The sequence below is a fragment of the Pseudoliparis swirei genome, chromosome 17 (genome assembly GCF_029220125.1).
Source record: "Pseudoliparis swirei isolate HS2019 ecotype Mariana Trench chromosome 17, NWPU_hadal_v1, whole genome shotgun sequence".
In the NCBI taxonomy this organism is placed as follows: domain Eukaryota; kingdom Metazoa; phylum Chordata; class Actinopteri; order Perciformes; family Liparidae; genus Pseudoliparis; species Pseudoliparis swirei.
In genome coordinates, this window is record NC_079404.1 from 15,639,912 (window position 1) to 15,662,746 (window position 22,835).

The 22,835-nt window shown below is 39.7% G+C and overlaps 2 protein-coding genes across 5 annotated transcripts; one reads left to right on the forward strand and one right to left on the reverse strand.

Annotated features, from left to right (window-relative positions):
• Positions 1 to 3,979: 3,979 nt before the first annotated feature.
• hif1an (hypoxia inducible factor 1 subunit alpha inhibitor) lies at positions 3,980 to 12,316 on the forward strand. Of its 3 annotated transcripts, none has more exons than XR_008834294.1 (9): positions 3,980 to 4,408; positions 7,049 to 7,299; positions 7,731 to 7,879; positions 8,002 to 8,147; positions 9,238 to 9,344; positions 9,727 to 9,790; positions 9,896 to 10,006; positions 10,323 to 11,339; positions 11,677 to 12,316. XR_008834294.1 is itself a non-coding variant. In XM_056436099.1 (8 exons), the coding sequence occupies exons 1-8, from the start codon at positions 4,229 to 4,231 to the stop codon at positions 10,377 to 10,379; spliced, it is 1,065 nt and encodes a 354-aa protein (XP_056292074.1). In that variant the 5' UTR covers positions 3,980 to 4,228; the 3' UTR covers positions 10,380 to 12,316. The 3 variants fall into 3 exon arrangements, 1 of the variants encoding a protein (XP_056292074.1); XR_008834293.1 differs by having other exon boundaries at positions 10,323 to 10,436; positions 11,258 to 12,316; XM_056436099.1 differs by having other exon boundaries at positions 10,323 to 12,316.
• A 110-nt stretch (positions 12,317 to 12,426) lies between these two features.
• cuedc2 (CUE domain containing 2) lies at positions 12,427 to 16,316 on the reverse strand. Of its 2 annotated transcripts, none has more exons than XM_056435413.1 (9): positions 16,193 to 16,316; positions 15,866 to 15,948; positions 15,632 to 15,775; positions 15,467 to 15,528; positions 15,141 to 15,262; positions 14,822 to 14,989; positions 14,667 to 14,731; positions 14,519 to 14,579; positions 12,427 to 14,421 (listed from the first exon to the last, which is right to left on the reverse strand). In XM_056435413.1, the coding sequence occupies exons 2-9, from the start codon at positions 15,937 to 15,939 to the stop codon at positions 14,275 to 14,277; spliced, it is 843 nt and encodes a 280-aa protein (XP_056291388.1). In that variant the 5' UTR covers positions 15,940 to 15,948; positions 16,193 to 16,316; the 3' UTR covers positions 12,427 to 14,274. The 2 variants fall into 2 exon arrangements, with proteins under 2 accessions (XP_056291388.1, XP_056291390.1); XM_056435415.1 differs by having other exon boundaries at positions 16,076 to 16,316.
• Between the last annotated feature and the right edge of the window lie 6,519 nt (positions 16,317 to 22,835).

Here is a 22,835-nt window from a genome sequence, read left to right on the forward strand (position 1 = left end):
GTGATACCTGATGGTTTGCAGTAAACACAACCTTCCTTTCACATTGTTCACATCGGGGTCAGGATACTCTGGGGCAAACCAACAAGAGTAAAAAACCCTTTCGAGCGTACTCTTCGTTCCATCACGCCTTTCTCAATTTCGACTCAACAAATACCTCCCCGTTCTTTCCCTCATCATGGTAATCCTCAAAGAGCCCCCTAACTCCCAAGCGCTTGGAAGTTTCTTTACTGTTTAATACTAGTTTAATTAACTTTGTCCAGACAGAGTAGGGCCGTGGGGGTGGAGGGCATGAGGCAAGTTGCCCTTAAAAATCATCCTGCCTCTAATTTTGTATGCTAATCTTCTTTTTCACGCCGCACCTCCTTAGGAGAGGGGGAAAAGAAATGTTGGGAAAACTTTGGGTTGCCTGTGCAGGGCTTCCTGCGGCTGTTTTATTTCTGGGCCCACCTATTTGGATCCTTTCACTCCTCTAGGGCCTTCCTTTGCTCGATTTAACAATGAATGCAGAGCTAATCAGCTCTCTCGGAAATGCACCACTGTCGAGGAAGGTAATCCCTCCTTCTCTCCTCTCAATGGGCTGTCGCCTTCTAAAGGACTTTGGGAAAAGGCTTTGCACTGATTCACACTGTTCTCTCAAAAGAAGTTAGTTCAAGTATTGTGCCCAAACAAGTGGGTTTTATAAACACATGCTTGCCAGGATACTCACCCCACCTGCAAGTAAGAAGTGCCAGGCCTAGGCAAACTAGCACATGGCAGCCGAAGCCGAAACCCTTCAGACGAGATGGGACATGAAAGAAGAGATTAGAAGTCCCATTGAGAAGGGGGCGTTCATTTCTGCACCTTCCTCCTTTTACTCAATAAAGTGTCAAGGAAACACCTTGTTGACATCTTATTTACCAAATAATGATCATAATCAAAACTCCTCCCTCTGATGACCCCTGTGGCTGGCTGGATTGCTCGGCCTGGCATGCAGCGAAGCCCTCTCACCAACAAAAGAGCCAGCATACCAAGCTTTTGCCCTCCGGCTCTGTGGAGGTTCTGCAACGTACTCTGGGATAGGAAGTAGAAGGGGGGTGGGGGGCGTGGGGGGGGGGATGCTCATTCACAAGATGTTGACGGTAATGCAAAGTTATAGATAGGAAACGCATTTTGAATTAAATATAAGAAAGCTACTTAAAACTCGACGTGCAGAATGATGTGATTCCTATTTGGACTTTTCCCTCGTTTCAGGATGTCACGATGTCACGATGTCATGCATTGGTTCACTATCAGCAGAACATGTACATTGTATGCCAAGAGAGAAAAATGATCTCAAATTGAATGTCTGTTGAGGCAGTGATCTGTTAATGTGTGGGAAAGCCAGATGTAGAAAAACGTGTTTAGCTGTTTTAACGATTAGCAGTTTGACACACCTGTGGCCCTGTTCACGTATTCAGACAAGATCTGTTCATCAGCAGTGGAGATGAATGAGTGGAAATTGCTCCTGCTGCACTATACTTCTCTACTCGTCTTTAATCTGGGGTGTGTTCATAATGAACTACTATGAATAGGCTATGAGATTCCCATGAAGAATCGGAGGCCACAGTTGAGGTAAAAACCTGAATTACAGACACACAACAACATGGCTTTATCGTCAGCTTTCTCTCAGTCAATTGTATTCCCTCGAATGAACAACCACACAAATGGAGAAAAAAACAGAAGGGAGATGAACTGAATGAGACACACACACATTATAGCGGCGTGTGAAACAGCACACAAGGTTGATCATGACACATAATTTCCCATAGAGTGACGCGACCTCCGACCACAGGGTCTGAACTTCCGTCTCCCGGGCCGGCCCTGCCATGTCCAATTTGCCGTAAGCCTGAGGTGGCGGAGGGAGAGTTGCCACCACAGAGGAAGAGTGGGGTCTAAGCACTTGCTTTCTCACAAAGCTTCAATAATCAATTTCAACTTCTGTAGGAACAACACAAAGTATTGATAGAAATGTGTTTGTTTTTTTGTACTAAGAGAGAGAAGTAGGATGTGTTTTTGAATTTGTACTTTTCTGGTTGTATACCACATACATATTAATAATATAGAGTAATAATAATAAACATTTCTCTCAGGTAGCAAGTGATAATGCAATCATTGAAAGATGGGAAAACGACTTATAATGCTCCAGAGAATCCTTGGCTAATAGGATTTATGGCTTAGGGGTTCTGGACCTACAACACCTAGAGGGGCGAGGGGCAATATGAATGTGAGAGAAAGCCAGATGAGTAAAGATGAAAGCTCTTAAAACAAAAACTCAGCGAAATAACTTTACCTACATGTGTGTATATTTGTGTCGGTTTGTTAGCTATGATTACATGAAGTTAAGCTCAAGAAACATCAGACGCTTCCACCCTCCAAGAAACTGTTTCATTGTCACAGTATCTCCTCAAGAGAGCCTTTGTTTTGACAGCAGTCCATCTGCTGGGGAGAAGGCGGCCGTGGTGTATGTTTGTTGCTATCAGCAGGATTGAGATACAAGCTTCTTGAGGCTCACCAGGGTGGTCAATCTCCTGGTTCTATCTGCAAAGAATGAGGAGAGGGGAGCACCGGGGGATCAGCTCAGCTCAGCTCACTGATCTGCACAGGAAACACAGAGCATGGGAACCCACCAGGGAGCCCCACACTAGTCCCTGCCGTGGAAACCTGCTGATAAAGCCTGAATCAAGAGAAAACATACAAGATCTTTCAGGGTTTACAGACACTTCAGGAGGTGCATTTGAGATGAAATTCTGCCTTTTTGTGGCTTTAAAAAGCGGCCAGAAAAGGTTAAAAACAGAGGATATCAATGATCAAAGTCAATTGATAAGATGTTCTCTATCTAGTTCAATACCAGTCTGACATTGACAAAACAGAACGAGAATCAGCTGATCAGTCAAGTGAGCGAGTTACTGTGTGCCCGGTTATCTCATGAAGAGGGATCAATATGGCAATGTTGAGGCAATGATGAACATAGGTAAATATTGGCTGAGGATTTCAAAAGTGTTACATCAGTCTTTCATGACCATATCTTCTCACAGAGAGAGAGAGAGAGAGAGAGAGAAAGAAAGAAAGAGAGAAAGAGAGAAAGACAATGACTTCTCAACCTGTCTGATGAATACATATTGTGTTGTGACATTACTGTGCATTATTGTTTGCTACTGTTCAGCACATTGTTCAGACCAACACTGGTGGAAGAATATTTAGATTCAGGTTGTTTAAAATATGCAAGTACTGATTATGCAGAATGACACCTTACATTCTTAATGTTGTTGTTTAATATTGTATTTTGTCCAGATGGAACTAATTTTAGCAGCTGTATAGGGTTGTTGAATGCAAGACAATATGTTGTACATGACTTGTCACTATAGCTGTGAAATCAATGTTGATACTACTGCAAGTAGCTCAACATTGTACTGAAGTACTATAACTGAGTGAATTAAAAATGTCAATCCATGCATGCAACATAGATCATGTTCACTCAGAGTAATATCATGTAGTATGTATACTTGGCCACGATCAGAGTTTGTATAATGTTTATATTATATGCTATATCATTTATATTTTTTAATTGGAATGCTAATAATTCGAAAATGAATAATAATAATAATTATTGTTATTATTTTTATTAAGTTAATCGTGTGTTTTGGATCAAAAAAATAACTGCAATGTCTATTTTGTGGGATAAATGTAGTGGGACAAAAAAGTACAATAATCCCTCTGAAATATAGTGTAGATATATGAAGTAGGTTGAATACTCAAGAAAAGTAACCTTTTTTGTGCACTTGTGACAGATCAATGACCTTTCTGGGGATCAATCTCCTTGAAGAACTGCAAGTAAAGCAAGTACAACAGCGCCCTCTCGCGGCCAGAGCCCGCCATTACAGGGCGCCCATGTAGCCACCCAGCACACTAGGTCTCGCTGTCTGCAATCCGGGGCAGTCAAAGTGTCGAGCTGTTCCCCTTTCCTGTTGCAGGTGGTGTCGTTTGTTTTCTGGCTGTCAGACTGGTGTGTAAACACCACGGAGCAGAGCCGGAGAGAGGAGCTGCTGCGGGACGGCGCGTAGCCCCCCAGTTCAAGTCAGTACGGTGAATGGGAACGCTGGTGCAGTCGTCCCGCTGCTGACTCTGTAGCCCAGCAGGGTGGAACAAAAAGCCCGGAACAAAAAGCGGGTTATTCCATCGCGCGCGGCTCATCAGCGCCCGTCGGAGAACCATGGCGGCGACGACCGTTGCGGAGGCTGATCCCGCGGCGAGCGAAGGCGGCACTGGTTTCACTGGCGTCCAGAACTGGGACTGGGATGAGTCTCAGCTAAGGAAATATTCCTTCCCAACGCAGCCCATTCCCAGACTGTCTCACACGGACCCCAGAGCAGAGATGCTGATAAACAACGAGGTAAAGTTGATCCACCTGACAAGAAGGAATAAGAAACATTCACCAGGGTCCTGCTCCACAAACCAGTGCCCCAGTAAAGTATGGAGAGGTATTTTAATAGTGGGTGGTATATAAGTCCTCCCAGAAGAATGTCTTCAAAGATGCAGATGTGGTGAGATCCCAGTGAGAAAGAAGTTAGAGCGTCTTTAGCCTCTGCACTGGGATCACTGGGAAACTGAATGTTGGGGAACTGGGTTTGTGAATAGCTAAGAGGGGTTTAAGCCAAATCCTTAGCATTTGATTGGACCGCTATAAAGTGGGCAATGTAGGGCGATACAGAGCTCCAGACTGCGACCCCCCCCCCCACACACACACACACACACACGCGCGCATGCACACACCCTCTCACACACACCCTCCCTTGTGGCTCTAACTGGCATATGAATTGATGGATGTCATGATATTATTGGCTGAAATGAGTTGATACCATATGAGCACACGCCATAGTTTGGACAAGAAATTCAGATGATTGGATTTAGCTAGAAAAATACGAAGAAAATTGTCTATTTATTTGATTATTTTTTGTGTTATTTTGAAGGATGTGATGTTAAAGGGTTGAAAAGTAATGTATCATTCATTTTATCTCGACATTAAGAGATAAGTCTAGAGAGCTGGAACAATAAGTACATTGGCAGAAATGTAGATATATGATGGTTGCATTTCAACCAGACATTAGGGACAATAACGGATGTCCCAATGTAAGTTACAGGATTCATTTGATATAGTTTTGGGAATGAAAGCAAAATAAAACTGCAAAACCCATTGGAATTCCAGACCATGATAATTAAATCCGTGATGTCACATGGTTTTGGTTGAACACACCTGCAGACATCATTGTGTCTCACTCAGAAACACATCATGGAGAGCAGTCTGCAACAGTGTTTTCCTTCTCAACCTTTTGGTGAAACAGCTTTAGGTTTATGTGTAATGTGATGTCTGGATGACATCATTACATTTCTCAGTGGTATTTGTCGAACAGAGGGAACCAGCTTTGACTTAAAGCTGGCGTACAATAGGAATACAAACCTCATTCCAGATCTCTTTATTTTTAGTCAGTGTCGATGGCAGCTGGAGCCTTTCCCAGGAGGGTTGTGCACCTGTTCGCATAGACAATATGTCGCCTTTCATAAATGTGACAATGTGTTATCATTTGTTATCATGTCTCTTTCAAAAGAAAAGACTATTTACTCCACCCTAAAAGGTTCGGATGTATATCTAGAACTGAACTGTTGTTGAACAAGTCGTGGTTCTAGTGGCTTTAGTGGTTCTTGAGCAATTGGAAACTTTCAGCAATCAATTTAATTGTGTCTCATCAACATATATGCAAAATGACACGTTAATATATGAAATAGATTCTGTATTAGAAGAACTGAACCTTTCTCTTCTGTCTCGTGGTTCTTGGTGCTCACAGGAATAGAGATGTCTTCTGTCTTCTCAATATGTACCAGGTTCTCTATTTACACTCATGTAGCTCTCAATGTTCAGCTCTTGATAAATGTTTTTCAAGAATAGTAACATTCCTATCACACCAACCCACTTTTAACCACTTTTGAACTCCCGTTCAGAGGCTCAATGTGGCTCAAGTGAGGTGAAAGAAGTAAACACACATCACATCAGGTATCACAAACGCAATTTGAAGAAAAAGGCACACGACTCTTCCTTGACTCGATTATATTCACTGTGATTGGATTGTGCTCAGGTCAAAAGGTCAAGCGCAGTGCAAAACATTTTTACACACTTTCAAACAGATGGATTATTTGTTCGGGAAAGAAATATTCATTCCAAGTGATTTCAAAAGCAAAATTAAAAAATATATAAATGTCAAGTCCATGCTGGCTCGTTATCAGATAGTTAAATAACAATAAACAAAAACAACAACAACAATATCCAGTTAAAACTGTTGGAGGGCTGAACCCTGGGGTCACATACGTGTTGCTGTAAAACCTGCACGTCTATCAGGGCTCAATGACGATGCTAAGATACAGTTGTATTATTATTATTATTATTAAAGACGACCCGCAAACCACCACTTTATTGAACTCTTCCGCTCTCAGTTTCACTTTCACCAGAGAGCGATCCCATGAGCATGGAGGTGCAGAGAGAGAGAGAGAGAGAGAGAGAGAGAGGGCGCGCGAGCGCGCGAGGCAACGGGAGCGCGCACAACGGTCGACGTTCAGTTAGTCACGTAGCCCTCGGAGCTCCACGTGTCCTTTGCCATAAACTGCATGTGTGTTGGGATTTATGTTCCATTTTTCTTAAAAGATTATAGTTGATATGCATTAGTTGGAAAAACACAGACGCAATCAAGATGATGTACAGTAGTGCAACAAAAAAGTGTAACAGTTTTAAATAATAGAAATGTATAAAATGTTCACCTATTAACAAGAGTCTGATATTTGATAAAGTTCAACTATTAATTGCAGTTATATGCAACTACTGGATATTATAATCATAGATAGTGACATAACCCTCTTAGTCTTGTTGTGATTATCCCATTGTTACATCGAGATGCGCTTGTTATTGTAATTGTAGGCTTGTTCTAATGAATAAATATAATTGTTTGTAATATGACTGTATTAAATTGTTCTTCATCTGTTTCAGGAACCTGTGATTTTAACAGACACAAACCTTGTGTATCCAGCTCTTAAATGGGATGTTGCATACCTCCAGGAGAACATTGGGAATGGAGACTTCTCTGTTTACACTGCACAAAAGCACAAATTCCTCTACTATGATGAGAAAAAAATGGCTAATTTTGAGAACTTTGTCCCCAAATCGCAACGAATGGAAATGAAATTCTCTGAATTTGTGGATAAAATGCATTTAACGGAAGAAATGAGAGGAGAGGAGAGGTAAGATATATTCCTAAAGATGTTTGAGTTGGAACAGGAATATGATGTAAGCTACGAACAATCTAAACAAAGAGGGAGCAAATGACTAAGCATTTACACTCAGGGAAGAAGCACACACACACAAGCACACACACGCACACACATACACACACACACACTGATTACTTACTAAAGTGAATTCACTGTTTGACTCGCTGACACTCACGGCGGCTCTAATCTCTTTGGATTTTGCTGTGCACATCCTTCAATGTCATATTGTTCCTGAGGAGTCATATTGTTCCTCATGGTGTAAAGGAGGTGTCCTCTGCAATAGAAGTACACGCTGAAGAAGCTTAAAACCTTGAAGACACATTAATAGCAATATAACTGATGCCTCAGGTCTCAGAGTGAAGCAAGGTGGCGTATACATCTCTTTTCTCATGCATTTCAAGGGTATATCTGCAGCAGACCCTGAATGACACGGTAGGGAAGAAGATTGTTGTTGACTTCCTTGGTTTCAACTGGAACTGGATCAACAAGCAGCAAGCCAAGAGGAACTGGGGACAACTGACATCCAACCTGCTGCTGATCGGCATGGAGGGTAAGGGCTATCACAGACGTTATCCACCGAGCAAGGGATGCAGTTTGGCAGTTCCTGCTGTATAATGTTGTCCTCAATGGTTTTCACACTTCACATCTCCTGTTAATATTCTGTCACCACAGGCAACGTGACTCCAGCACATTACGACGAGCAGCAGAACTTCTTCGCACAAATTAAAGGCCATAAGAGATGCATCCTCTTTCCTCCCGACCAGTTTGAGTGTCTCTATCCATATCCTGTGCACCACCCCTGTGACCGACAGAGCCAAGTAAGCCACAGATGTGTCGACATCCAAGTACACAGTCAGATTGGCAGTGTCGATTTAACACTTAAAGAGTTCATTTGAACACTCAGCCAGTGAACATATGGTCCCTTATCTTTAGAGTGTTAAAGTAACATTGAACATAGTGTTAACATTTCAAAGTTAATGCAACTCTGGTAAGAGTTATTATTTTACTCTAAACTACACTGAGAATTTTTCATTTAGATTAACGCTAGTCCGAGTGTCAAATATAAATAGTGTTAATTCTACACTTCTTAGTGTAGAATAATAACTCTTAACAGAGTTATGTTAACCCTGAAATGTTCTAACTATGTTCAGTGTTACTTTACATTTCATGTCATTTAGCTGCCAGTTTAATCCAAAGTGACTTACATTCATGTTACATTCAGACACAGCTACAAGGAGCAACTCAGGGTTAAGTGTCTTGCTCGAGGACACATCGATAGGATGGGGGTTGAACCGCCAACCCCCTGATTGAAAGACTGAACTGCTAACCACTGACCCACAGTGGCTCTTTAACACTCTGTCGATAGAGACCATTTGTTTACTGGCTTAGTGTTAATGTACTCTTTAATTCTACTGTGCAGCTTTTGACTCGGTCATGTTAGCCGTCTGCAACTCAGTATTTCAAGACACAAAAACAGCTTGAGTGTAAATTGAACTCAGTATAGAGTTATTCTAAAATGTTGCTTCTGCTAAAATATCAACATTTACACCAACACTGGGAGCTATTTACTTTTGCTAGTGTTGTGATAACTCTGAAAGAGTCAATATACTTTAACACTGAATTTTTAACACTGGGGAATTTACTGTGTGGTTAAATAATATCAACTTATAATGTTGCAGATTTGTGATTCAGGACAGTTATTTTTCATCTGTAGTGGTAGAGATAATTGACATTAAAGCTCTCAGAGGGAGACACTATGCAAGTCTACACATTGTCTACATATTCAAAACTGTGAGGAACCTTTAACTGGTTATGAAAAGGTCTCAATTGAATACGGATGCCTTTGAATGAGATCAGCGAGAAGTTGATGTTCATGTTTTGTAATGAATCCATATTTTCCTTTTATAGGTTGATTTTGATAACCCTGATTATGAGAAGTTTCCCAATTTTAAAAATATAGTTGGTTATGAGACTGTTGTGGGCCCAGGAGATGTGCTCTACATCCCGATGTATTGGTGAGTACTTCTGTTATTACTTATGGAGCAAAATTATCTCTACCACCAAATTACTTGATTATCTCCAGAGCATTGAGTTTCTTGGATGCATTTCGGGAAGATATTCTTTGATTCTTTAATTTGATTAGAAAATGACCCATCAATGTGTTTCCGTTATGAAAGTTTACTGTGCCTTATTGTTCGGCCCAGAATTGATTGACATTCATGCTGTCACAGACAACTACTGTATAATACAGTTGTAATTTTTGTCATACATTTTAATGTTTTGAATCCATGAATTCACAGTGAGTGGAGGTACCTTGGTGTTATTTTATAAACTACTCTTAACGATAAGAACTGCTTCGGCAGTCAAAGTGTATTCATATCTGTCTTCTTTCCTCAGGTGGCATCACATTGAATCACTGTTAAACGGTGGAGTGACGATCACTGTAAACTTCTGGTACAAAGTATGCATATTTGTTATTTTAACATTATATCCACATTTGTGTTGCCTTGCCACTACATGTTTCTTCATTTTCACTCACTTTTTTTTTTGTGACTCATTCGGTCAGGGTGCCTCCACACCCAAGAAGATAGAGTACCCGCTGCGTGCTCATCAGAAGGTGGCCATCATGAGAAATATTGAGAAAATGCTGGGAGAAGCACTAGGAGACCCACATGAGGTAAAATAACTTACTTTGTTATCCCCTTCCGAATACAAACTCTTTCCTAGCATCAGTTGCATAAGTCACACATGAATGTCACACTGCCACTTTCAAGAACATCAAATCAGATCGACATTTAGGTCACCTGCTACATGAAATCTCCGGGGCATGCTGACCCTTCCAGCAACCCAATTACTGTGAATATTTATGGCGTACCTGATTTAGTAAGAAGGAAAGATAAATGCAGACTGGGATGATGAGTAAAGTAATATGTCTGACACTGTAAAGTTGCTTAATTGTTGTACTAACCAAGAGTCCCTTTGTGTTTCTGGAGGTTGGACCTCTACTGAAAACCATGATCAAGGGGCGATATGAGCAGGATCTCAGTTAGAGCCCGGCTCCTAAAACTGTTCATCAGACTGCTCTGGAAACTGTTTGCCGTGTTGAAGTGAGACTGCTGCGTGCGTACTGCACATTCTGATGCCGGAGCTACGCATCACTTTACGGCAATGAGCGGCCATATTGAAACCATTCTCCCACGGTCGTTGCCAATACATCCATCATAGAAGAAACACCTGCATAACTCATGGGAATTCACCCAGCTTGTGGAAGTGTTTTTTTTTCTTTGAGAAAAAGGCCTGATTTGGCTTTCGTCCAGATGTATTTATGTGAATCAGTGTTCTATCAACACATTCAAGCTAAGAGGTGAAGTTGTCTGAGATCGGTACCTTTTGGAATAACGACAACATTTTGACCACTAATGGATGAGTTAAGGGGTATTATAGACACAGTAAACATCAGTTAAATGCAGAACACTTCTTATACACATGTAGTAACACAGCTGTGGGTTGATTACCAAGTGTGGAGTGATCATATTGTGTTCTCCGTCTTCATCACAAAGACAGCTTTAAAACTGGCGTGGTGTAAACCTTTAAAGACAACGGGTCATTTAAGTGTTTTAAATATATTTATCCACGTAATCTGCATCATCTCCACGCCTATCCTACATGGTTATAGGGAGTGATCAGCAAGAACTTTCTGTTGCAAAGAGGAAAGTATAGGCGTGGTATTAAACACAGAAGTACAGTGATTCAAAACTGTAATTAAATATGATAAAAAAATATGTGTGGGAGCTCATATATTCAGCTAAAGGGACATGTGACGGCTTGCAGTTAAATTGTTGTAACTGAGTGATGCTGCTTTGTTTATTTATGCTCTTGCTTGATTGATTTTTTTGGACTTTACTGAATTTGCTATTGTGCTTTCCAGTAAAAGGTGAAGAGGCACTGGAAATAAATCACATCCTACCATCTTAGTTGCATACACAGTAAAAGAAAGAAACCTCAATAAAGTAAGTCACTGTTTTGGAAAACTGAAAAAAGAAATAACTTGTCACGTTTTTTCTGATGGAAAAAACTGTAAAAGGGATTTAAGTTAACTGCTTAAATGATAGATTTATGTTAAATCAACGCACTGAAGTAGCAGGGCCATCTGCTGGGATGTAGCTTATGTACCATCTAGCTGTCATGTTTTACAATGCTCTACATTAAACACAACCATTCAATATGCTGTATTAAATGCAGCAGATCTGAGATGAAATGATGCTGCAATGTGGTCAAAGGATGATTCCAGATGGAAACCTCTTGCTGCTATTGATTAAAAATCCCCTTATTTTCTCTTGCATGCAGCCATATTCTGAAGACATGAAAGTGGAGCCACTTGAAAGATGACTGTGCAAGTTCAAAGTGCTCTTCAGAACGGTTGTAAAAATGTGTATTAAACAAACGGGGAGGATCATTTCACATGTTGTGCTGTATGTGCCAAACCAATATACAGACCAGTGGATGGGCATCTCCATATTCAGACAGCTGTTTGCATGTGTTATTGGATACATTGGTAAGTGGTATAGGAATATCAAAGCACTTAATTCACCTGGAATATACAGGTCTTCAGGGTTTGTTATGTATAATTACATTTAAATTGTTGATATCATGCATATCTAGTTCTACGATGGAACAAAAACCCTTCCTCTGTAGAAATAGTTTACCGGATGTTTCACCCCCCTCTTCTATTGATCGGTCAACCATGTTTACTGCACGCCTGTGCCTCGCTTAACAATGGCATGGCACGAAATGCTGCAATGAGTTGATTTTTATATTTGTTTTATTTTCACAATGTTGGTTTTCACTCTGGCCTTAAACAGCTTTAAATGTGGGATTGAGTCATAGGAATAGAGGCATGATTTTATGGATGGATGCCTGTGTTTTGTGTTGCACATACAGTATGTGCTCTCCTTTATCGTCCGATTAAAGTTTGTTTGCAAAGTTCTACAGTGCTGAGTTCTGTGATGATTTCTAACAAGTTAAGGGAATGAAATAGTTGCTTTTGAACTAGTATATTTAGTAACATGAGTGAACAAATCAAAGAGTACAAATATCAGTGATCTACAAAAATTGATATTTATTGACTACAAATTGTGCGTCAGTGGTTTGTCAAAGCACAACAATAAACAGCTTCATCTAGTAATTAAAGACAACATTGCTGCTGATAATTAGTAACATCTTTTCAATAGTTGATTGTGTTACACCTACACTCCAAACACAACTAGATTACCACCAATCAAAAACAATTGATTGTTGTCTCTAAAAATGGATGCAAAGAAACACAAATAAACAGTCAATATTTCTTGGAAAAGAAAAAACCTGACCAACCCATTTATCAGAATATACAATAAACAAGAATCAAATAATCCAATTATAGTTTGTAAAAATCCAGACAACAATTACAAGCGAAGCTAAATTAAAAACATGAATGTGGTGAACGAACCACTTAGTAAACACATTTGTACAAACGGACCCTATAAGCGCGCGCGCACACACACTTCATAATAAATACATGATCGGACTTTGAAAATCTAAACATCTATATCAAAAATAAAGTAATGCTGTTGGAATGAACTTGAAAGTCAGGTCCTCCCGCAGCATTTTGCTAAACATTTAGGGGGCAACCACAAGTCATCCCCTGTATTATGCTAAAACAATGGGAGCTGTAATAGTAGGTTCTTTTGAGAATTTAATTTGTTGTGCTGGAAAATGTATTTTCAATGAATGTAATGATGGTTAAAAAGAGTTTAGTTGTGTCACTGACAAGATATCCCAGGTAACAGCCACAAGCTCACACATCTCACTTGTGGGTGGCTTTGAGCCAAAATTTTCATTTTGATAATTCAAGAAAACATGTTCTATAGTGTACAACTTTGCATGTTATCACATACATTTCCTTTATTTGTGATGGGAGAGGATGACCACCAATCAGGAATATTGCCTTCCTCTAGTGGACTGAATTGCTCGCAGCATATTAACTTGTTATGAGGAGAGTTCAAGGTCGTGCTAATCTAGAACCTCCTTCACTATCAAAAGTGATCAGGAACATTTTGCTCAAATCTGGAACAGATTGAGAGAAACAAAAACATTTCCCTTGTCCAGATAACTACGCTAACCTGCAGAACATACTTTTTCATCGTCATTCAGTCCTGTACACACGGCAGTCGAGTCATTGTAAGTAAACAATACTGTAGTGGGGCATGAGCACCATCACTTAGACCACATCCAACTCTCTGGAGCTACTCGCTGAACAAATATTTGATAAAGAAAATCTACATATTTCAGAAATGAGTTCATTTGAAAACCATTTTATAGCACAACAAACTTTCCAAATCACAAGGCTTGACCACACATTTCCACAGCGCTGTAATCCTGTATGATGTAAAAAATAATTTGGCTTCAAAAACTTCATATGTACATAGAAAAAGCAGTCGAGACTCGTAATGTCCAGAAGGAACTCTACAGCACCACAATGACATATTTACAGAAAGACAATAGATTAATCTCTACAACTTCATGTCATGACTCTATAGTGTCTATTGGAAGTTAGAATAAATATTAAACAACAAAATGGATTAAAAATGACAATAATGTTAGTTTAACATCAGACCTGCTGAGATGGCAAAAAGTATATCGGTAAAGCTGTTACTACACAAACGAGAAGACAAGTTACAACAACCTCATCAAAATGTCAAAAGCTCCTCAAGTAACTGAAACAATAATTTAATGTTTTAACCAAGGCGTAAAATAGTAACATAATTTAGAAATAAGCCACCGATACACTAGTACATATGTTCTTTACTCAGAAAAACATTAAAAAAAAACTGTAGGCCAAATAAACTTACATTTAAAAAAGTGTAACCAATATTGTCAGGAGTTGCTCTTACACTTGTGTGCTCGTCATCAATGGAATCGATACTTTCGTGAAGGCTTGAGGCTGACATACGTCTTCTTCATGTCCTCTGCTTCGTCTTTCTTCACCAGCTGATATCGCTCTCCTTTTGTGGTTACCACCTGGTTACCGTGGTACCGAACTAGCTTCTTCGGAGGCTGTAAAAGTCACACCAGAATGCAAGTTGTATTGCATGGAACAGATAGAATGCATGTATATCCTGTGTGATAGAGTTACGCAGTGAATAGAACTTACATCTTTGGGGGCGAGAGGCCGGTGGGTTTTCTTATCATCCTCCCGATCCACCAGCATGTATCTTTGGAGATGAAACATCGTCATGAACAGAGAAACAAAGTAGAGAGGACAGCTCTGCCCTACGCAGGATAATAGCAACCATACTCACTTCTCAAGGATGCTCTCTTTAAGTTTCTGGTCTGCTTGTGGGGAATCACTCTTCCCATGATTTACCTGAGGCAACAGGACACCATCAAATCAGACTGACACACACACAGTGACATACATACACAGTGTGTACACAGTGGCGTAGCATAGGCTTACATTATGAGGAGTGGGGCTGAGTTGGACATCACCCTCTAAGATAAGGCGCACAGCCTCCTCCATGTCTCCTTTGGCAATAGACAGGGCGCTGCGAGCCTCGGACAGACTGCACTTGGGAAACATCTCTAGCAGGTGCTGCTCCTGGGACTCCCACTCAGGCACAGGTAGCTGGACATACACACACTTATGTTAGCTCACACGTGACACATTTAAAGTATAAATATCAGCAGTAGGACACGATGAGAAAATGTTAATTTATAGTCGTTAAAATGCTTCAAGAAAGGGAAAACAATGTGCTGATGTATGCTGCAATGATCACCTTGGCAGTGGCGCCCTCTGCCTGTGGTTTAAGGCACTGCGTTTCTTCTGGAGGCGGCTCAGTGGGCAGGATGGTGAGTTTCAGTGAATTCTCTTCCCTCCTAGCCTTCAGTTTTAATTGTTCTTCATCAATTCAAAAGGAAAGACATCAGCACACAGTAGTATACATGCTCAGCTGATCATCTACGTCTAATATGAGTGGCACTACCCAATAAGTTTGTTTATGGCGATTCATTTGGTAAATGACATAAACCATTTGGAAAGGGTAGGACTCCAACTGTGGGCTATTGCATGCATTAGACATAATAATCAATTAAAAAGCACCACCTGAGGTCCGAGCACTGGCTAGTTTTGAAGCCAGATTGAACATCATTTCACAGACCTTGACACTGCAAAATAAATGGTTTTGTTTGTGTGACAACAACAAATGACAGTAGGCTACAATCAGAAAAGTTGAAAACAAAAAGAAGAAGAAGAAGTCTGTCTGTTTACCTGTCAACTTCGGCAAAGCCAGGTATGTAAGCTTCCAACATCTCGACAAAGTCCTCGACGCCAAAGTTCTCCTCAACACTCATCTGGGAGCCGAGGTCCTCTAGGACTCCGGTGATGTACGACAGGAGAACATCGTCCAGTGTGCTGCGTTGATGGGGAAGAAGAACAAGAGGTTAACAACCGAGTGAACGCAGCTTGTGTGTCAGGACGCAACACGAGCGAGAGATTATTTACCTGAGATCAGCATCCGGAATGTAAGCCTGAATAAATTCATGCAGCGCGCTGTGGATGATTTTGTGGAGGTCCATTGCGTCCTGCTGCAGAAGAGATACAGAGTAGTTCACCTAGCGGCTGGGTTTGAGGTAGCTAGATCTTCGTTGTCATCTATCTCATGCAGCCAGTTATTCCCGTCACATGGTGTCAAGGTTGTCACAGCTCGCTAACCTTCGTATCTTTCTCGGAGAAGTAGCGGTGGGTTGTTAGCGCACGAGCTCGAGCTAGCGCTGCGTGGAGAACCTCTTGGGTTTAAGTCAGAGCGACTTTTAATGGAGTTCAACTTACTGTGACAACTATTACGGGGACATGAAGCTCTCTGCTCCCCCGGCTGCGTTAGGGGCTGTCGGTCAGTGTGCAGCGGTATCCGCGCTACTTGCTAGCCCGCACGGTTCAAAACATTGCACGTCATTTCCTCTGATGTACGCAGGTCCGCTGAATGCAGCTGCTGTCCTCGGACTGTCGGTAGCGGTGTTAACTTCTTTAATGTGTAACATTGATCTGAAAGCTGCGCACAGCTATACAATGATTAATTTAATTACTGACTCATATATCGACAGACTAAATGTGTAAAAGTTTAAACACATATTTATTTGGATTTTGATTAAGTTTCAAGAACAAATGTGCGTTTTCTTGCCCCTCCAATGTGAGGATGTTCTGTTTTCTCTGTTTAATATAATTTTAAACTGAATATCTTTTCGTTTTTGGCAGGACAACATATTAAAATATTATATTTTATAGCTATATATATATTTTAATAATTTGCTGTCATTTTATAGAACAAACAACTCATTTATTTATCTCGACAATAGCTGTCAGATTAATTGAATATGAAATTTATTGTGACTAGCTGCCCTAAATTACATGGAAACTATGAAGACTATAGGCATCAGCTTGAAAACCATTTTCTCATTGCCCTTTTCACTTTTTTTCTAAAATACTATAATCAAAATTATTCTAACTCCAATTATTTGAAATAATGTTTATTGTATGGTTAACATTTGTCCAAATAATAAAAGTTAGCTATTTTTTAAAACAGTGTTACAAATGTCACAACATTGTTTACAATGTGTTTTAAGCAGGGTGTGGTGATATTGAGAAACCAAATATCACAATATTTTAGACAAAATTGGTCTAAACAAATATTTACACAATACAATTTCGATGAATAATCAGAAATGTGGATATAATATAACTAAGTGGGTGAAGCCAAATAATATATCTGGTATATTTAGAAAATGACATCACTGAACTGTAAAGCAGCATTTAAAACCAGGAAGACAACAAGTATGCCATATTATGATGAATAATATTGAAAACAATATCGAATCAATTTTGCTAATATTGACACGTTGCTTAGCCCTAGTTTTAAGGCAATACAAAAAAAGATCATGACCCAAACACAAACAAGAAGGGTCCTCTGCCGATATGATTCAATGATTCATTTAACTGCAGCTCAAGAAAACTGCATCAGAAACACATATCTCTACAGCGTCCAACACGTATTGAACCTAGGCTTTTACAGCTAACATGCTAGATCTAGATTATTTCATCAATAAATGTGACTCACAACCTTTGATATTCAGACTCACTGTCTGAACATCGGTCTAGCCTGAACACCGTCTACTCTCACTTGGACATTATCTCATACCTTTTGCCAGATCCATACATAGTTGATGATCAAGGTGTTATCTGAGGCAACATCAATGATGTCATCAGATCCTGCTCACGGTTACCTCCACCTGTGTTGGTATTATAGCAGATATGTAGCTGTGAATCATTAATGCCCATTCAATTGTTTCCCTACTCCCTTGGCAGTATCTCTAGCCGGCTGTAGTATTTCATGGGGGAAATATGGTACACGCTGCTGATAAAACAACCCAGTACAATTCCCAACTTGGCTGGACTCTGTTTGAACTCTGAGGTCATGGCTAGACAGGTGGGGCTGAGGTATCAGAGGAGAGTGTGTTCAATCTGCACCAAAGGAGAGCATCTAGGCTTTCTCTGACATTGAGAGAAACCTGCAAACTACATAACACTCACTAACGCTCAGATGCAATATATAGAAGCATCAATATACTGTAATATTATGTTCACATTTGTATTACAATCCGACAAACTTTAGCTTCAGGCAACATTTGTTTGACACTTTTACATACAAAGCCATTTCTTAACTGCTCAGTCACATTTAGCCCCAATCAATAATTAATTATCAAAAAGCCACCTTGGTTCCTGTATATTCATGTTTGTGAGTTCAGTGGTAAATAGGAACTCACTCAAGAAAAAAAAGATGAAACAGGCTTTTCTTTCCTCTTTTTGAAGTCAAAGGTTTCCCAAACACAAGGTGGCAGCATTGAGTTATTAGTGACAGCAGGAGGTCGACCACGTCTCCCAGAGAAGGTTCACTCTGGACTCCTTCCAGTAGAAACCAAACTAAAGAGATCTATATATCAGATCCATAATAGTTCATAGAGCATCTCTTGTGAATGAAAGACTTTGACTGACATTTTGAAAACAGCCCTTCTCAATATGTGACACACCTCTGACCCTTAAAATATACAGGTTGTGAGGGGAGTTCAGCCATAGCAACAATACTGATCATGAATTTGGTCGGCTGCCATTATCTGATGTTTTTGTGTAAATAGGTGTTCATTTGCAACTTGTTAATGTTTGGTCATTCTCTATGAATTATCATCGTCTTTTAGAGCCAGGACTCCACATCTTTGTGCATGCTGTGGTTAAGCAGTCCATGAGTGAGTGAGAGAGGAAGACATGCATGCATTTACTGACTTATTCAATTTAAAAAACACAGTGCAAAAGAGGTTTTTATTCTCTAAGATGAATATCGAACAAACAGGTGAATTTAGGTTCACTTAGAAGATTGACGCACTTAATGATAAAGGGGAAAGTCTATTTTTGGTTGGTTTGTCCGCTGGTCACATGTCCTCAAACTGTATTACCTGAAACAAACGTACTGAGAGACGACAAGGCATTCAGCTGTATAATCATTATAGAACATATAAACACGCACGGTAAGTCAAATCAATGTATATAAATGTCATATACCTTCAATAATAACAAGGCACATATTGCACTTTTAGCCTCAAGCAATGTTAATAATATTAATTGCCTTTTTAGGGAAGCACAAACAAGAAATGTTTGAATGGAAATGCTGTGACAGAACATTCGTGGGAATGTTTTGTGCATTTGTGTGACAGTAAAATAGATAAATATTTTTTTTCTTATAAAATGTATTTTGGGTGTTTTGAAGTAGACAGCTTTAGTTTGTCCAAAGCACATCTATATAAGGGCAAGCTCGAACTTGATTCAAGCATGGAAGAAATCATTAAAAAATGTATAAACGCATACATTACACATTGATAAGTAAGTGGCAGACAAACCATAATATGTGCTAATGGTATGTTTACTCATTTCTGTTCCTATATGCCAGGGTACAATCAAGCATGTCATGCAACAATGTCGAGGCAGGGCACATAATGTGGATATTGTACTGGTGGCACAGATTTCCATTTTCACACAGACAATGGCGACTGGGGGTTGGCTTGGGGGATGTCTGAGTGGAAAAAAAGAAAAAAAGACCACAATTCTCATCAGAGTCACCAAGACACTGAATGATTTACTGCCAAATTAATTACCCTTTACCCAACTTTTAGACAATAATGCTTGGAGCTGTCTGTCGGAACAGTATTATTCTATTAACGTTCGATTTGCAGTTCAGCCAGAGTGACTTCATATTTAAATTTTATTGTATTTTCTTAGTGAATTTGTAGCAACAATAGAAAGGCAGAGAATTATCTGATTATTTCAGTTGAATTACCTGAGATAGGATCCGCACATTATTTTGAAAGATAATTAGTTAAACATTTTAAACACTTAGCATATCTTTTCTAATGGATTACAAAAGGTGCATTTACAGAGTGAATTCAAGCACAGTTCAGTTTAATTAATTAAAACTTTTACAATATAAGGCCTCCTTTACAATCATAACCCATCTTTAAATCAACTCTAAAACTCACTGATCATTTCACCTCTCTTGAAGGTCATGTGATTCAAAGCGTTATTGTCTCGATTAGTACAGTACAGCTAATACTGTATTAAAACATTTGTGGAATAAAAGTTGGCATGTTAATAAAATTTGACCCATATACCATTTCATTTATAAAGAGCTGCAGGTTATGGACTTGGTGCATGGGCATGAGATGAGCTGGCTGGTTGTCCGGGGGCGCGGCGGACCTGATCCAGATCCGGGCCACCTGTGTCGGCTAGCCTGCCCTCCCGTCTGGCTCCTGTCCTGTCTCCAGGAAGTGGTCACAGGCAGCCCATTGCCACTTTCCCCTCCACATCAACTTTCAAGAGGTCAGGGTTAGACAGGACGTGCAGACCATGAAGCATGCATCATTCCAAAATCAAATCAAACTATTTCATATTGAATGCAGAAGAAAATAAAAGCATTTCGTGGATGGATGTTTGATTTATAAATGTAAGCTAAAAATGTAAGATGTTGAATGTTTAAATTACAGTTTTGCAGTGACATTTCTTTTTTGTTCTGCATACTAAAGCTCAACAGATGGGTGCAATAAGTAGGGCGGTTGAAACCAAGCTATCTTCGGTGTATCTCAGTAAATGGGTTGGTCTCCCTTGTCCTGGTCTGCCTGTCTGTGTTCAGCAGTCGATAGGTTAACCTGCCCGTGGCATCCATCTTGTGTGGCCTCCCTCACATTACCATTGATCTGAAGGAAATAAAGAGCACACGTGTTATTATATACAGCCCAGAAAAACACCCTCTCGCCATGATGGAGTGAACCGGCCAAATGTATGAAATATTGCCCCTCCGACATATTCTGTCTTCCTGTCAATAGTGCAGCCTTTGCCCACAACGTGGATCAATAGGGACTTATCTTTTCATGATAACACATAACGATGTTGTCTGTTGTCTTTTTCTGATGTTGGAGTTCTAATTCTACTCCTCCGCCTTTTTATATCATCCACACTGATATGTATATTTAGGCATGCCTTTATAAAAATCTCTCGTTATTTCTCTGTTTTATTCCCAGATAAATACAATTGTTGTGGGCCTGCTAGTCTGAGACATGGCAGTTACAAATTTACATGTTGGTTTTCTGGACGTTTCTCTGAAGCTTTTGGGGGTCTCTCATGTGTGAGACTGCTCAGCGGAGAGAAGACACCCCTCTGTAAAAACATCTGTTGTGGAAATGGCTGTCAGACTCCCTTTTGTGGGCTCTGTCTCTGCGCAGAGATTGTCATTTGTTTTGATCATTTATGTGGGTGGAAGCATAATGATACAAAATCTGGAGAATCTAGCAAAGCAGTTGAGCAGTCTACAGTTGGGCTGTTTATTTTATTTTTTTGTCATGGAAAGAAACATTTCTTTCTGATTTATTGCATTTGTGGTATGCACATTGAAGCATGTCATGAAAATAAGTTATTTCATGTAAAACTAAACAATAAAGCGCTGCGAGTGATATGACAAAGTTTTTACAAATAATTTGCAATTAAACACTTTAGTAAGCGTACATTTCCTGTACATTAGTGTACAGTGGCAAGCTGCTTAAAGATGATAACAAAAACTACTCTCTAATTATTCATGACGTGGTGATTGTTATCATGTATGTAAGAAGCCACTGGAAAAAAGAGGAATTAGCATTGTTTCTTTTAGTTTAAACTAATTTCATTGTCATATTCATTGAATGTGTTGTAACTCTGTAATGATTCCTTCTGTACACATGGCATATATTGCATCTGTCCATCCTGGAGAGGAATCCTCTTCTGTTGCTCTCCTGAAGGTTTCTTCCCTTTTTTCCCTGTGTAAGGTTTTTTTCTATTTCTTGTAAGTTTTTCCTGATCCGATGTGAGGTCCTGGGACAGGGATGTCGTATGTGTACAGATTGTAAAGCCCTTTGAGGCAAATTTGTAATTTGTGATATTGAGCTATACAAAATAAACTGAATTGAATTGAATTGTGGAAAATGCAATTTGTCTTTGCACTAAAACTGTACTCTTTGATTCTGTCAGATTCGTATGAGTGAAGAGGCAGTTGGTGGGATTTAACATAAAGTAAACAAGCACAATACGCTTTTATAGCTGTTGAAATGTATTGCCAGCACAAGCTCTTTCTTCTGACTGTTCTTTCAGACAGGCCCAGGGTGAGGGGACGCCACTGTTCTCCACAGGAAGTGTTTTTAGAGTGCCTGTCCTGTAGAGCCACAAGGCACATCACCTCTACGTACACCCGGGTCAGCTGCCATTCATCTCAGTCAGTCAGCTAATTCCCTCTCACTGCTCAACAGTATCACCCACTTTGAGCATGAAACACATTCATTAAAAAATAATTCATTACTTTATATAACATGATTAAGATACATTTCAAGTAAAGCTTTAAAACGGCTTGTATTTCTCCGTTTGTATGTTTTTTAGAGGCGATATACGACAGAGAAATTGGCGCTTTGATCAATGATTTGCACTAATTATGGAATTTGTGTAAGTGCATTGTAACAGCTAGCTAATTTAATCTATCTTGAAGTAACAAGTAAAACATCTTGACATTTAGCTCTGACAATGTCTTCTGATAACATTGTTATACACCAGTTCGGTGTGGACATGGTGTATTTCCCGTGAGCCTCAAGAGCCTTTTCTGAGAAGTTTTAACGTGTTCTCAAGCACGGCATCAATTTCCTTCCATGTTCGACATGAAGCTATTTCTTAGTTTACACACTGACTAAACACACAATGTCAGATGGGTTTATAGTGTGAATCCTGATGTTATATCAAGTATAAGAGTTATTTCAATGATGTGTCTTAGTGTAGGTACCATATTCAGCTATTCTTCATAAAAAGATGTAAATAAAATATGAATGTAATATATTTTTATTTTAAATAAATAGAGCACATT

Excerpts from the sequence above, each read along its gene's own strand:
- cuedc2 (XM_056435413.1), bottom strand. The coding sequence starts at position 15,939 with ATGGACCTCCACAAAATCATCCACAGCGCGCTGCATGAATTTATTCAG. Across the intron at positions 14,580-14,666 it reads AAAGAGAGCATCCTTGAGAA|ATACATGCTGGTGGATCGGG; the intron begins GTGAGTATGGTT and ends TCATCTCCAAAG. Across the intron at positions 14,422-14,518 it reads GGCCTCTCGCCCCCAAAGAT|CCTCCGAAGAAGCTAGTTCG; the intron begins GTAAGTTCTATT and ends TGACTTTTACAG.
- hif1an (XM_056436099.1), top strand. The coding sequence starts at position 4,229 with ATGGCGGCGACGACCGTTGCGGAGGCTGATCCCGCGGCGAGCGAAGGC. Across the intron at positions 4,409-7,048 it reads AGATGCTGATAAACAACGAG|GAACCTGTGATTTTAACAGA; the intron begins GTAAAGTTGATC and ends CATCTGTTTCAG. Across the intron at positions 7,880-8,001 it reads GCTGCTGATCGGCATGGAGG|GCAACGTGACTCCAGCACAT; the intron begins GTAAGGGCTATC and ends CTGTCACCACAG.